The following is a 14,068-nucleotide window of genomic DNA, read 5'->3' on the forward strand; positions in this document are numbered from 1 at the left end:
GCGCTCCCATTTCAAAAGAGCTACTAGTAGCTATTAACGAGCTCGCATTACAAAACAGCCACTGGTCACACTTTATACACTTCCTTTTTCGTTTGTTACCATGACAACATTGGTTTGTTGAAAATACAAAAGTACTCTGTGATTACTTGATTAGGTAAAAAATCTATGCCGACTGACGGGACTCATTATTCTGAGCCGTGAAATTAAAAGATTATGACGTCACACCAGCCCGCCATCCTGACGGGAATTTCAAAGTGGTCGTGATGGTTGTAATTTTTTAACTTTCTTTAAAATACCTTAAATTACTTATTTTGGCGTTGAATTTTTTTTTACTATAATAAAGTGATGTAAAACTATCCAATAAAAGTATTTAAAAAAATTATGCATATTCCCTATTAGTAGGAAATCTACTTCAATGTGGAATTTTCATGGTGATGGTACTCAATTACCACCAGGATATAAGAAGATTGAGAACCAATACATTGAGCGACAAGAGAGATCGTAGAGATAATAAAATTATCAGAATGTTTGACCAAACAGTAATTAGGTACAATTTTAAAATTGTAAAAATTAAAAAAAAAAACAAACTAGGCAACTTTAAAAAAGATATAAATAACTGTTCCACTTTAATAGTAAGTAATACAATTGAATTAAGAAGGTAGGTTTAATAACGTACCCATGGGCACATTAACTTTTTATTAAATCCTCATAACTTCTTCAGAATTAAAATCTAAGACTTTCGTTTTATACACATCACCGTCTCTAGTAAGACCCTTCTTACCCAAATAGTAAGGCCATGTAGTATTAGTGGCCAAATAGAATATCCCTGGATTGCTCGCATTGACTCTGTCAGGACTTAAGGTGTGTGTAATGAGAGGATCTTTCCCGAAGCACTCATGCCTGCGAGCTTCTTGAACCGAATCACACTTGATGCCAATAAACGCATCAGGGTTCCCGATCGAGACCAACCAGATGAAATACGCCCTAGTATGACTACACATGATAGTGCAGGGAAGATAGTAGATATCCCCAGGCTGGTATTCCCCTCCGTTGACGTAGAAGTTGACATGACCAACGGGCGCTGCCATGCCGTAGCCATCGATATTTGTGTTAATAGTGACAACAAAGTCGGCATCAGAATCGTCAAGTCTGTTATTCGCATCGTTATTCCTGAAACAAGGTCCAGCTGGGTCTAAGGCGACGATTCTAGGGATCTTGTTCCCGGTGAGTTGGTAGTAGCTCTTGGCGATGAAGCTAGAGATCTGGCCTCCGAGGCTGATGCCGATGACCTCGAACTTGCGGAGGTCCATGTGGTGAGCGGTGAGGTTAGTCAGCATCTCGGCGATGGCGTGCCCGATGGGGCGGATCATGCGGGCTGCGCTGGGGGGGGAAATGAAGAGTTAATGATGACGATAAGGGTAAATTAGTTACGGTGCTGTTAACCACTCGAATCACTTCGGCCCTTTGGTCCCAAGCGGAGATTGGGAATAAGTAACCACTTGAATCCCTTAAAATCAGACACAACAGAAATCTATTGTCGTCACGAGATATCGCGACTTCGGGACGCAAAAGGTTAAATGGAATAGGTAATTTTAGGTTGAAAATTATCAACATCATCTTTGTTAATTATAAAATGCAGTTTTTTTCAATATTATTGTGACCTAAAAGCCAAAGTTATGGGACAAACTCTAGTATTTGTCCCCAACAGCAATTATTAGATTGTGGTTCTAATTTATTGTAGTAGGTAATATGTCTGAAGGAAGGAACAAATTGCGTGGCGGCATGACGAACAAAGCCGACCCTAAATATGGGAAAGGCTAGAAAGATGAAGACTTACATAGGATAATGCACGATCATAAACTTGTCAGCCTGAAACAGCATCACATTGTAACCCAAGGTCTTGTAGAATCTGCCGATAGCCTGGGCCTCAATATGCTTAGGGCTATCCAAGAATCCTCCCACATACAGAACTGTCCGCTTGCTGAAGTCAAAACCAGGATCTTTGACTAGTTCAGATGCTTGGAAGTAGTTATAGTTGGTTTCTCCCTCTTCTCCTAATACTATTAGACTGATGGTGCGTTTAGTTTTCTGCTTCAGCACTGCCGGCCAGTCTGTGTGTGGACCTGAAATTTTAAAAAGCTCTTTGTAATGGTTTGTATACCTTTGTTTAGCTAGAAAATAAACTTTCCTCACCAGCATTGTCAGACTTCACAGTTGGTTAAATATAATCCTTTCAAAAATTATGCCACAGTATTATATTAAATCATGAACATTTTTTATACATTTTTGTACCTATCTACCTATAGACTTACCCCCTTATTCATAGAGAAGTTACAGAACGTTTTAACTAATAAACTGTTTTGTCCCTCTCCGACAAAGATCAATTTGTTCTTTCACAGAGAGGGACAAAACAGTTTATTAGTTAAAACATATTGTAACATTTCTATGAATAAGGGGGTTATTATGCAATAAAAAAAAACTTTTGATTTTGGCTTTTTGACCCTTATTTCTCATTAACAAAATGAATAAGTATACTTATTATAACTAACTTTATAACCCTATATCCTTAGCAAGCAGTGATCCGTCACCAAAAATCACAAGGGTATAACAAAAAAAAAATACTTACAATTACCCAAAAATCCTTCAGCATACCCTTCCATATCTTTCGAACTGATCATCGCAAACACACCATTAATTAGCAATAGTAACAACAACACAACCTTTTCTGCTACCATTTTTAAACACCTTATCTACCTACCTAGTATTTTTTCTAATGATAAAATTCTCAAAATTATAATTACAGTGTTTGCGACTTTACCAAGTCAAATCTAAGATGAATATGCGGATACTGAAGACATAAATAAATATTAATAATTATAAATGCAAAAGCGATGGTGACCTTGACCTGACTGAAAGGAAACAATAAACATCAAAAATTGTTTGAAACTTTCCGATTCATTACCATATTCGTATGTAATTTTAGGTACTTACATTAAAAAAAATGCAACCATCGACATAATATTATTATTATAACTTATTAGAAAGACGGGGTATCAGCTACAATAACTCACCATTGGAATACTCTCTGGTAAATCTACACCTCTACACCAACTTAACTTTAACTGTAACTTTTTTAAAATATCATATCTTCAGATATTGATTGAAAGACTAAGGATAACCAATTTATTCTATTTTTTCGAATATAACCTACATAATTATGTAGGTACAAAGGTACATATCCCCAAGGACTAAGGCTAAGGTCTAAACTGCCTTCCTTAGCTAAGACCATTTTCCTCCATGCTGATATATGAATGGATAGATTCCATCCATCCATTCATTAATATTATGAGTATTATGATTTATAGCCCATATGCCGAGTTGCAGAAAGGGACTTTAAGCTAATGTCGACATTAAATCTATGTCTGTCTCTTTCTGTCCGTATACTGTCAAAGCAAGGCAACAATACATTTAATGCCGACATTAACTTAAAGATCCTTTCTGCAACTCAGTGATAGACTAGAATATTATAACTGGTTATAGCCTACCCCATAAACTTTATACTGGTGTTGCAAAAAGGGTATACTAAGCTGAAACCAGCATGTGCAGCATGTTATATCTAAGCCCGAAACTGAAATCAGAATTAAAAAATACGCGAAAAAATTTATTAATTTTCCATAGAAACTTAGTTGGTCACGTGACTTTTTACTATTTATTTTTTCATGAATTTTGAAATTTTGATTTTAGTTTCGGGCTTAGATATAATATGCTGCACATGCTGGTTTCGGCTTAGTATACCCTTTTTGCAACACCCTGTAGATCTCATGAATTTTTAGACCTTTTATGAATCACATACTAGTAGACTGCGTGTACTCTAATATGAATCAAAAATGTGGTATGTAGCTTATAATTTTGTCCGAATAGAGGGTGTCACCATTGCGAAGTCTCCTTATTATTAATTCTATAAGAAGCAGGGAACTTATCAAGGAATAATAATTAATACAAAACCTTTTTACAACTTAATTTTTTTATTATTTTGCTGCTAACGACATCTACGAAATACAAGATAAACGCAAGCAAATTCAGTAACATCGTACTCAATTCTTCGTCGTATCACATTCACTTATTTAACTTATTGTCAACTTAAACCACTAGATGGCAGAAAATACTGTAGACAAATAGTAATAAATATAAAAAGCACCTACAAATAAATATATATGGTGTACCATAGCGAGGCTACATGAAGGGAAAGCACCTGAAATTCTGAAAGGAATTTTACTGATAAAATATTTATTAAAAAATACTGCATATTCTCTGAATTCCCTTTTCATGTGGAATCGCCATGAGACACTTTGTGTAGTTATTATACTCGTAAGTAGGTACTACTAATATCATAGAGTAGCCTAAGAAATGGTCTTTCATTATACTTACTTATAATTATTGTAACAGAATTCAATCAATAAACTAATATCACAATTTCAACACTTCCTCTGAGTTAAAATATATTAAATTCTTCGTCCAGAACTCGCCATCTTTATTCAGTCCCTTTTCTCCCAAATAATATGGATAGTTATTATCTGTGGCGAGGTAGAATATTCCAGGGTTACTCGCGTTAACGTAATATGGACTTAGATTATTCGTCGAAAGCGGGGTTTTCCCAAAACAAGCGTGCTTTCTGGCCTCTTGGACCGAATCGCACTTAACCCCGATGAAAGACTTGGGGTGGTGTAACGCGACATACCAGATGGTATACGATCTGACATGACTGCACATGACACTGCAAGGGATCCAGTACAAGTCAGCTGGTTGATACTCCCCACCATTGACGTAGAAGTTGACGTGACCAACCGGAGCTGCCATTCCAAACCCGTCAATATTCGTCTCTATGACCACTACTAGATCTCCGTCAGAATCATCAAGTCTGTTCTCAGGGTCATTGTTTCTGAAGCAAGGTCCAGAGGGGTCCAAAGCTGTGAGTCGAGGTATCTTGTTTCCTGTGATGCGGTGGTAGTTTTTCGCGACAAAGCTGATGAGTTGGCCTCCCAGGCTGATGCCTGCTAGCTCGAATTTGTTCAGGTCCATGAGGCCGGGTTGAGTCAGGTTGGTGAGCATCTCTGCGATGTGCATCCCGATTGGACGGACGTAGCGTGCTGATCTGTGATTATAACAAAATATATATTTAATTAACCGAAAAAAGGAGGAGGTTTTTTTCAATGCACAGTCTTGCAAATGAAAGAGCTAGGACTTGCGTTATATACATAGTATTTTGTTACTGAATACTATTGTACTGTTCCCCCGTTCACAAATGGAGCGGAGAGGCTTATTTATTATGTCAAGAAGTGGACTATGGACCATGGACGATTATGGGCTGATGATGATTATCCGTCTAAGGCAAAATTTATACTAAATCACCCACTGAAGTAAAAGATAGTCAATATATATTTTTATTTCTTGTAAAATAAAATTCTACATCGTTGTTTTTATGAAAAATATGGCTAATAGACTCACATGGGATAATGCAATGTTAGGAACCGATTGGCTTCCATAAGTAAGACGTTATATCCCATTTTCCGGTACGTCTTGCCCATGATTTGACTGACAAAGAAGTTGGGACTGTCCAGGTATCCGCCAAGGAACAATATTGTCTTCCTTCTGAAGTCCCAGTTTGGATTCTTGGCAATTTCTTTGGCTTGATAGTAGTTGTAGGTCCGACTTCTGAACTTTCTCGGGCTTTGCGGTGAGTCGTCGCCTAGAACCACTAGTCCCAAGTATTTTAGGCTTTTCTTCGTTATTATGGCTGGTTTATTGCTGCCGGGACCTGAAATTAAAGAAACACAATGAATTAGTATACGTACTGACACTCATGATAGTCATGATCACAGTTACATTATTATGTACATCACCAATATGGATAAAAAACTAAAATTGTAAGTATCCTTTTTGTGATGATTTTTTATTGATGACGTCACGTTTAGTAAAAAAATGCGATCCACTTTAATACCATACAGGGTTAATGAAGAATTATTATGCTTGACCAATGTCTAACTTTTAAGGAAAAGCATGATGTGAAGATATCCTATAACGACCTATCATAATAATATAATTTTGATGGCTGATATTACCCATATTTTATGATGCCCATGTGTTATAATTAGGTATAATTTATGTATAATCCTTTCATTATAAATGATGACTATAACGTGTAAAAGAAAAACCGAAAGTGAAATAAAAATCGCGCATTTATGTAATGTACCTAATATGAGATTGATTTTTTTAACACCATTAGTGATTTATAATAATCTAAAAAAAGTTGTCAGGCCATGTGTTGTGCTATTAACACCCTGTATACCTTAAACGATGCGTCTTCCATGTATCATACTTAACTTATGGTTATATTTATTATTTCAGTTTTTTCAGCAATTATTTCGTAGACGAGCATGTAATTGTTCAATTAAATAATTTAGCCACGACCTTATGTTTTTCTTTCCGAGTTCTCCGTATCGCTTTTTTTGTACTCATACTAAAACTACAAGAAAAAAATACACTTTTGACACTCTGACGAAGTTAGGACAAACTACCACAAAAAACCTTTAAATCGCATTTAAGCGTGTTAAACACTGTATTTCGTGTCTGTAAGTTATTTGACAGCGCTAAATATCCTGTTTTACTTGTGTCTACTTTTTGTAACCGAGACCGACCGAGAAGATTTTAATGTAAAAAATATAAAGGCTCCGTGGTATATATTATTATCTTCCTAACAACTTCATGACTGCAATTTTAAGCACTCTGTATCTCGTCTGTATCTAGTGCTAAAATTGCAATCATAGAAATTTCGCGCAATGTGTATTTTTATGATGACAATAAGGAAATATTGGCGTGAAATAGGATCTACATCTATGCCTCACATTAAAAATACAACTCATAATTTAACTGTTTTCATCTCATCGTGTCGGAAATAAACATTAGAGCAGTGGGTTACCATCACCGAACATTAGCAATTAACAATCCGTGACTTGTACCTCTAAAAGATCTTATAGATGTTTGACATGCTGCGTGCGATGCTGATGTGTCAGTGGTGGTAAGGTAGCTGCAGCTGGCTAGCGTTTGTCGGTGTGGTGATAGGATTGGTCAGTCAGATAAGTCATGACAATAGATCTTCTTCTCAGCGTGTCGATGACAAACCACGAATAATGGTGAGAAAAACTAAAAGCTAATTACATATGGTGCCTTAGGCGACTGTGCCTAATTCCCCAGTTCTAATTGGTTGGTTCAGTCGCCATTTTTTCTCCCCAACAATGTAATTGGTCGGAACCAGAAAGGCACACTCGCTGGTGCTGCCAAAGTTTCACTTGGTTTTCTTCCCCATTAATCTGCAGCACTAAACACGACTCTATCTAGTTGTATTAATTGTGCCAATTGCGTAAAAATTATCTTTCGTTCGTTCGTAGATTTAGAGAGTGACTCTCCATTTGATAGGTTACTTGTGGAGTATTCTTGCACCCCCTTCGCTAAAGGTGAAATCTTCTATTCTATCATGGCGAGCTGATTTTCCGCATTTAGCCTCTAAGGTGGGCCATTATGCGTGAAATACCTACGGGGTGACTAGCTATTAAGCCACCCAAGCTCACACCAGAAAGCCAGTAGACGACCTAGGTTGCTCATGACTTCCCGGAGGGACCCCGGAGATCCGAGGGTTTTTGATCGTAGTGTCTCCACGCCTTTGCAATGTAACAAGACATGGGAAGCTGTTTCATCTTCCCCCATGCAACGGTGAAATCTTATTACTTAGGTAGTTAAAGTTTCTGGCGGCAGAAAGGTTAATTCTAAATAAACACTACAAAAACACAACCATTTTGTAGCGTCTATTTTTGGAATATTTTACTAAGTAGGTACATTGACCTACCGTTGGTAAGTCGTATTTATTTACGAATAAGATTTTATGAGTAGTAGGTATATCTACTTATATGAGTATTTTAAGAATAATTTAAATCCAGTCATGCTTTGTAGTCTTTCATTGTCATGAATAGTTTAATTGTGATAGGTTCAGGAGATCGAGATCTAGATTATAGCTTATCTAGACAGTCTAGACACTATAGCATTGTCTACGTCAAGATAAATCCGACTTTGTATGTGCAATATTATTTATTTTAACGACGGAAAAAGCCGTATAATTACTGGATACCTAGTTAAGTTCTTAGATAAAGTGATTCAAGAGGAGACATCTCATCCACGGCCATCCGACCCTAAACTATAGACAGATCCTGCATGTAATATATACAAAATTCTATATACACAAACGATAAACAGACAGACACAAGTGCTCACCATCATCACACGAATATTTTTCCCTGACAAGATTCAAATCTGCGGCCCCAAGCTTTGGAAGCAGGTCCACCACCGCCTAAGCTACGGTTTCTATGAACTATAAACATTGATTTCTAAGTTACTATACGCTCTAAACTACATAAAGAAAACCTGCCAGTCACCTGAAATTCACCTGAAATATTTTTTCTCCACTTATTAGGGTTTTTACGATGACGCAACTGGCAACATTTTGACCTTCGTATGTTTTCTCAGAATATTAACTCAACATTAATTAGAAACACGGTTTATTTGTCTCAAGGCGCTGCTTTAATGCAGTTCAAATGCAATTAAGTAAGACTTAATACTAGGACTTATACATGTAGCTACAGTATGGTGAATGTTCTGTACTTATGTGTTTATTTTGGTTAAAGTTTCAACGGTGAAAAGTGCGTTTATTTTGCCCGATCGAACGTTAAGAAAATTGATGAAATTGAGCGATTTTTTGTTGTTGAAAATAACATAGGACTTAACTTACAGGTGCAGATTGTTTGTAACTGTTTTATCAAGTAGATAATAAAACTTATTTGATATCATGATGGTCTAGTAATAATAATCCCTAACTGATTTAACGTAACATGTACCTAGAGGTAACTACTACAACTATAAAATACGTATAAGTTACAACCTGTCAAAATAGTATGAAAGTAACTACTAGTCATCGGTAGATAGAGTTATTGAAACTGGCAGTAAATCAAAAAATGTCATAATATAAATAAAATACATCAAATTACAAATAATTGTAAAATTTTACGTCCAATAAAGAATATTTCATTTCATTTAATTTCAAACATCGTACAATAATATTAGTTTCACATAGCTGAGGTTATTCCTTGATTTAGTTTCACCCTGTAGGTTTATCTATTTTGTTGCAATTAAGGCAACTACTCGCATGAGTAACCGTATGTCAATGTTAATCAAATAAACATTTAATAAATCGCCACATTGTTTTGGTGAGAATTGGATTAAAATATAAATATGAGTAGATAAAGATATATAACTATGTACAAAGGCGGACTTATTGTCAAACGCCATTTCTTCCAGGATATTATTGATTCATAGTCCGATATTGATTAGACACTCTTGAGTTGATCCATCTTTCATCTGTGACTTTCAGGATCAAACAGTACTGGGGGGTATATGTACTTATCTCTTTGTTGACTGTACAACGAAGATTGCTGGCAGTGAGTAAGCAACTTTATTTGCTTATACTTTAGCAAAGTTGTAAAGGATGTCGATAAGAAAAGATTTTAAGGAACTTGTACACTTGACTAAGTTTGTCACAACACAATTATTGTCACTAGGCCATGTCCTTTGGCATTGGACAAAGGTTCTCTACATATGGAGTTACCACTTCCTAATTAGATTTGTTAGCTCTGTGATTCATTGGTAAACGCAAATATTATTGTTGAAGTGAAGGCCTCTAAATACTGGTCTGATTCTGAAGTAAATTCACTCGCGAATAATGGAAAAGTGCCACCTGCCATTACCGTACCATGTCACTGTAACTTTTAGTTTTATGAAAATTCAGCATTCTATCTTCTATCCACAACGAAATATCCCGTATAGGTGAAAAATGTCATGAATTGCTTCGAGAAGAGGACCGTACGGCGCTGTCTTTCTCGACTTGGTATGGCTTAGCGGTTGCACGCGTCATCACAACCCATAACGTCCCCACCGCTGGGAAACGGGTCTCCTTCCAATGAAGGAAGGGTTTAGGCCTAGTCCACCACGCTAGTGCGGATTGGTGGAACCCAACACAAGCTTGTGCTGAGAGAGTTGTTGGCTAAGTCATATTGTGCGTGCTCCTAGATAATCCATCAATAACAACTTAGCATAGCAATATTATCCTTGTTGCAAAATCCATGACGATGGATCATAAAAAAGTACGATTTCATTCATAGAATCTCAGATAGAACCATTTGACTACATTATCATACTAATAGTTGTCATTACGAGCGATCACGGTTACAATGTAAAAGAGTTGCTATGAATTTAAAACAATTGACTGTCGACAAAGGTTATGCCGTAGCGAATATTCATTTTATGAATTAGGAAAATTATTATTATAACTCTCCGGCAATAGTTGCGTTGATAAATATGAATAAATACACGAGCGAGCAATGAAAAAGTTCCAGTGACGTAGCACAAATTACTTAGTGTATTTGGGCAGTTCTTCTTTTTAACCTACATAACTTAGTCTCCATCAGTTGTGAAGAAAAAATCATGAGTTTTACAAATATTTATTTATTTATTTATATTTCAGCGTGCATTGTACAAAAAACACAACGGCTGTGCACGTTTACAAAAATATAAATTTATATTTTTGTATTTAAAATTACGTTACAGAGTGGTAAATCCGCGTGACAGAGGAGTATTTCATACGAATCTTGGCTGTCTCCCGCCACTTCATCCTGCGCATATTCGATAATGTTACAAAAAATATATATGACAACATAAAATATAAAAATTTATTTTAACTCCAGAAGATAAATCCTTATTACCTATTTAGTAAAACAAAATACCTATATATTTTTAAATGATTTCTGAAATATTTAAAAAAATTGTTGAAAATTTGTCTCTTACTACCTAATGTTTTAGTAGTAACATTCTGTCACGTAGGTTGCCATTTAAAATATTTGTTTGAGCCACTCGTCCTTATTGCCATCGATCTGAGTTTAAGGTCTCCTTTTCCCCTTGGTAAGATTTCCCCTTTGAGATCCAGACACCGCGTATCGGCCACCCGCAAAGTGTGACAGGAGGTGCGTGTGTTTATTCGGCGACAGCTTCGTCACGTAGGTAATTGTTAAAATAAAATACAATGAAATTATTATTTTGTTATTTACTCATTGGTAATAACAATTACTTTGAAATCAACATGTGAATATTACACTTTATCTTACTGTTTAAATGCTAATCGACTTTGCAACACATTTTACCCCTCTGTCACACGTCAAATCTGTCACATTCTTACCAAACACTCCAACCTGAGAATATTCATCAAAGAAAAATTGAAGAAAAACTACACGTTTTGGTTAAAGTACGAAGCGAAAGGAACGTCCAATACACTTGCGCTTCATTAATAAAAAGTTTCGTTAGTGAAAAAGCTAATTTCGTGCTATTGTTCTCAAGAACAGACGATGAATGTGGTAGACTGTTTAATATGGTGGAGAATGATTTATCGGATGTTTGATGATAACATTAAAGTCCTTCCAGCTTCTAATGTAATTAAAAAAGGAAAGAGTATTTTTTTCAAGTTCTATGAGCCACTGCTGTATTTTCGAAATATGGCTGATTAAAACTTTAACAAATTACGTAATTTTCATTACGTTACTTAAATTTTAGGTTGCCGAAAATATTAATTGTGCAGATAAATGTTATTTTATGTAGTTGGAACAAATTTGTCCTTTAAGTTCCTGAAATACGGATATTTCACTCTCCAGAGGTTCTCAAGTGTGATTTCATTAGTTATACTAATAATAAAGATATCTCCAGTAAATTTTTTGACTAACTTGAAACCATAATGATTTATATGTAAGTTACTAAATTATTATTTTTAAATAAAACTGTTTTATTCCAAAACGCTGCCGCATATTTAATAGAATAACAACTATGTCACATCGTTTACCACTCTGTAACGATTGGTGTCTCCTGGTAGTCAACTTATTTTTGGTCGTTTATATGTTATGTTATAAATAGTGCAGCTTTGGAAAAATCATATTAAATTTAGTCATTGATGTTAACGTCTATGCTGTTAATTTTTTACTGTAATTAGTAGCGAAAAAATATTTATAGCAAAAACAAGCTTCATTTTAGCTGAAATTGTGACAGAGTGGTAATAACTACTTAATAAATATTTTGTTATAACTAAAAATCCATTCTTTCATATGTTTTCTAAAATGGTATTTTGTTTATTAACGTATTAAAAAAGTTTCATTTTAATCGACGAAGACTATTTCGTTAAAATAAAATAAAAGATTCTGTGACGAAGGTGTAATTTTCTTTGCCTTATCCACGTATTATGTTCTGAAAATCTTGAAAAAATACTTAAACTTCGCGGCCAACCACCTTTTACGATAGAATAGAAATGTAGCTATCATAAAAATTATAAGAGTTCACCAAAAAGCTAAAGTTTTTTTTTTCAAATTCGGGATAATTTTTTATCCATTATGTAGGTTAAAAAGAAGAACTGCCCATTTACATACACGTTGCTGTATTTTATGTGATTGGTAATTAGGTAGGTTGGGTTTGGTAGGATGCCGTTGTTTGAGTTGTTGACATCTAGAATCCCGGGCCTCTAGTACGGGATTTGTTATTTTTGAAAACTAAAAAAGTTTACGTTTTCTCCTGTCATACATTATCTATCAAAAGTTTCATGATAGTTTCCGCAAGAGGCGCCACTTAGTATGCGAGAAAACGTAAACTTTTATAGTTTTCGCCAAACTGTCAAACCTGTACTAGAGATGATGAGATGCAGATAGATGTGTAGGTTTCCTCACGATTTTTCCTTCACCGTTAGAGCGTATACATTCTACCTACTTAAATTCCAAAGAACTCATTGGTACATGTCAGCGCCGGGATTCGAACTCTCTGGACGTGAGAAGCGGGCGCTTACCCGACTGAGCTACCACTGCTTAAAATAAATAGGTACATTTATTTTAAGCAGTGGCATTTAATCGGTGTTCAAATTAAGGGCAATTTCAATATCATATTTTGTATTCGTGAATTTTTCATAATTTTCATTGCTCCTTATGGCTGTTTTATAAACCTGCCTTGGAGTAAGGAAATTATACTTCATCCTAAAAATTTTGATCCTCCTGATTCACTAGCTAGCATAACTATCGCAAGTATCTCAGAACTTAATTAGTTAGGTACCTAACATCATTGCATTTTCTGCATTTATATATTTTTCACACCTTTTTAACCTTGGGTTGACTGGTAGAAAATGCTTTTAGCATTAAGTCCCCCCTTTGTACACTTAATTATTTATTTTTTGCAATAAAGGAATAAATAAATAACTAATGTACGGTGTAGGTGCAGATGAGGGTCGACTACGTTTATGGATGAACAAAAATATATAAGTATTTATAAAACTTACAATTTCCCAAAAATCCTTCAGGATAACCTTCCATGGCTTTCGAGCTCATCATCCCGAAACTTTCATGAGCCATCAGCAACGTAAACAAAATCTTCACTAAAAACACCATTTTAATTCCAACCAATGAAAACAATTTAAAAAAAACTTTGACACCTGTTCCAACCTAAGTGCGAGATTGGTGTGCTAAATCAAGAATGGCGAACTTACTTATATAAACATTGTTTTGTTGGGCCGATACAGTGAGAAAAAAGTGCGCATATACTTTAAGATTTTTTATCAGTGTCCGTTTCCACGCGATCTTGACTAGTGCGGTTAACTTTACTAAACAATTTGGGTATTTGGACTACTTCTCACGATTCGCAAGCATTTTGTCTTTAGAATTTTGATTAAATTATGAATGATATTGTATGCGCCGGTGTTTGGTATGTGGGAGTACCTAAGCACAACTAGATAATACTTGTACACATCCACTAACCCGCACTGGGCCAGCGTGGTGGCAGGCATAAAACCCTTCCCTCATTGGAAGGAGACCCGAGCCCCAGCAGTAGGGACGTGCTGGGTTGTGAATGTTGTGATGACTCGTACAAGGATCATCTAGGTTTCTGCACCGTA

The 14,068-nt window shown here is 35.6% G+C and overlaps 2 protein-coding genes across 2 annotated transcripts; both read right to left on the bottom strand.

Annotated features, from left to right (window-relative positions):
* Positions 1-684: 684 nt before the first annotated feature.
* LOC105383734 (phospholipase A1) lies at positions 685-2,781 on the bottom strand. The gene is made up of 3 exons (XM_048631484.1): positions 2,627-2,781; positions 1,838-2,123; positions 685-1,380 (listed from the first exon to the last, which is right to left on the bottom strand). Exons 1-3 carry the CDS (start codon positions 2,733-2,735, stop codon positions 699-701), a joined length of 1,077 nt encoding a protein of 358 aa, XP_048487441.1. The 5' UTR covers positions 2,736-2,781; the 3' UTR covers positions 685-698.
* A 1,340-nt stretch (positions 2,782-4,121) lies between these two features.
* LOC105383735 (lipase member H-B) lies at positions 4,122-13,655 on the bottom strand. Its single transcript, XM_011553829.3, has 3 exons — positions 13,457-13,655; positions 5,506-5,815; positions 4,122-5,152 (listed from the first exon to the last, which is right to left on the bottom strand). The coding sequence occupies exons 1-3, from the start codon at positions 13,563-13,565 to the stop codon at positions 4,468-4,470; spliced, it is 1,104 nt and encodes a 367-aa protein (XP_011552131.3). The 5' UTR covers positions 13,566-13,655; the 3' UTR covers positions 4,122-4,467.
* Between the last annotated feature and the right edge of the window lie 413 nt (positions 13,656-14,068).

Source organism: Plutella xylostella, chromosome 29 (assembly GCF_932276165.1).
Source record: "Plutella xylostella chromosome 29, ilPluXylo3.1, whole genome shotgun sequence".
Lineage (NCBI taxonomy): Eukaryota > Metazoa > Arthropoda > Insecta > Lepidoptera > Plutellidae > Plutella > Plutella xylostella.

Coding starts and splice junctions, on each gene's coding strand:
- LOC105383734 (XM_048631484.1), bottom strand. CDS start 2,735: ATGGTAGCAGAAAAGGTTGTGTTGTTGTTACTATTGCTAATTAATGGT. Junction 2,124..2,626: donor TGAAGGATTTTTGGGTAATT/GTAAGTATTTTT, acceptor TTAAAATTTCAG/GTCCACACACAGACTGGCCG. Junction 1,381..1,837: donor ATGATCGTGCATTATCCTAT/GTAAGTCTTCAT, acceptor TTCCCCCCCCAG/CGCAGCCCGCATGATCCGCC.
- LOC105383735 (XM_011553829.3), bottom strand. CDS start 13,565: ATGGTGTTTTTAGTGAAGATTTTGTTTACGTTGCTGATGGCTCATGAA. Junction 5,816..13,456: donor TGAAGGATTTTTGGGAAATT/GTAAGTTTTATA, acceptor CTTTAATTTCAG/GTCCCGGCAGCAATAAACCA. Junction 5,153..5,505: donor CTAACATTGCATTATCCCAT/GTGAGTCTATTA, acceptor TTATAATCACAG/ATCAGCACGCTACGTCCGTC.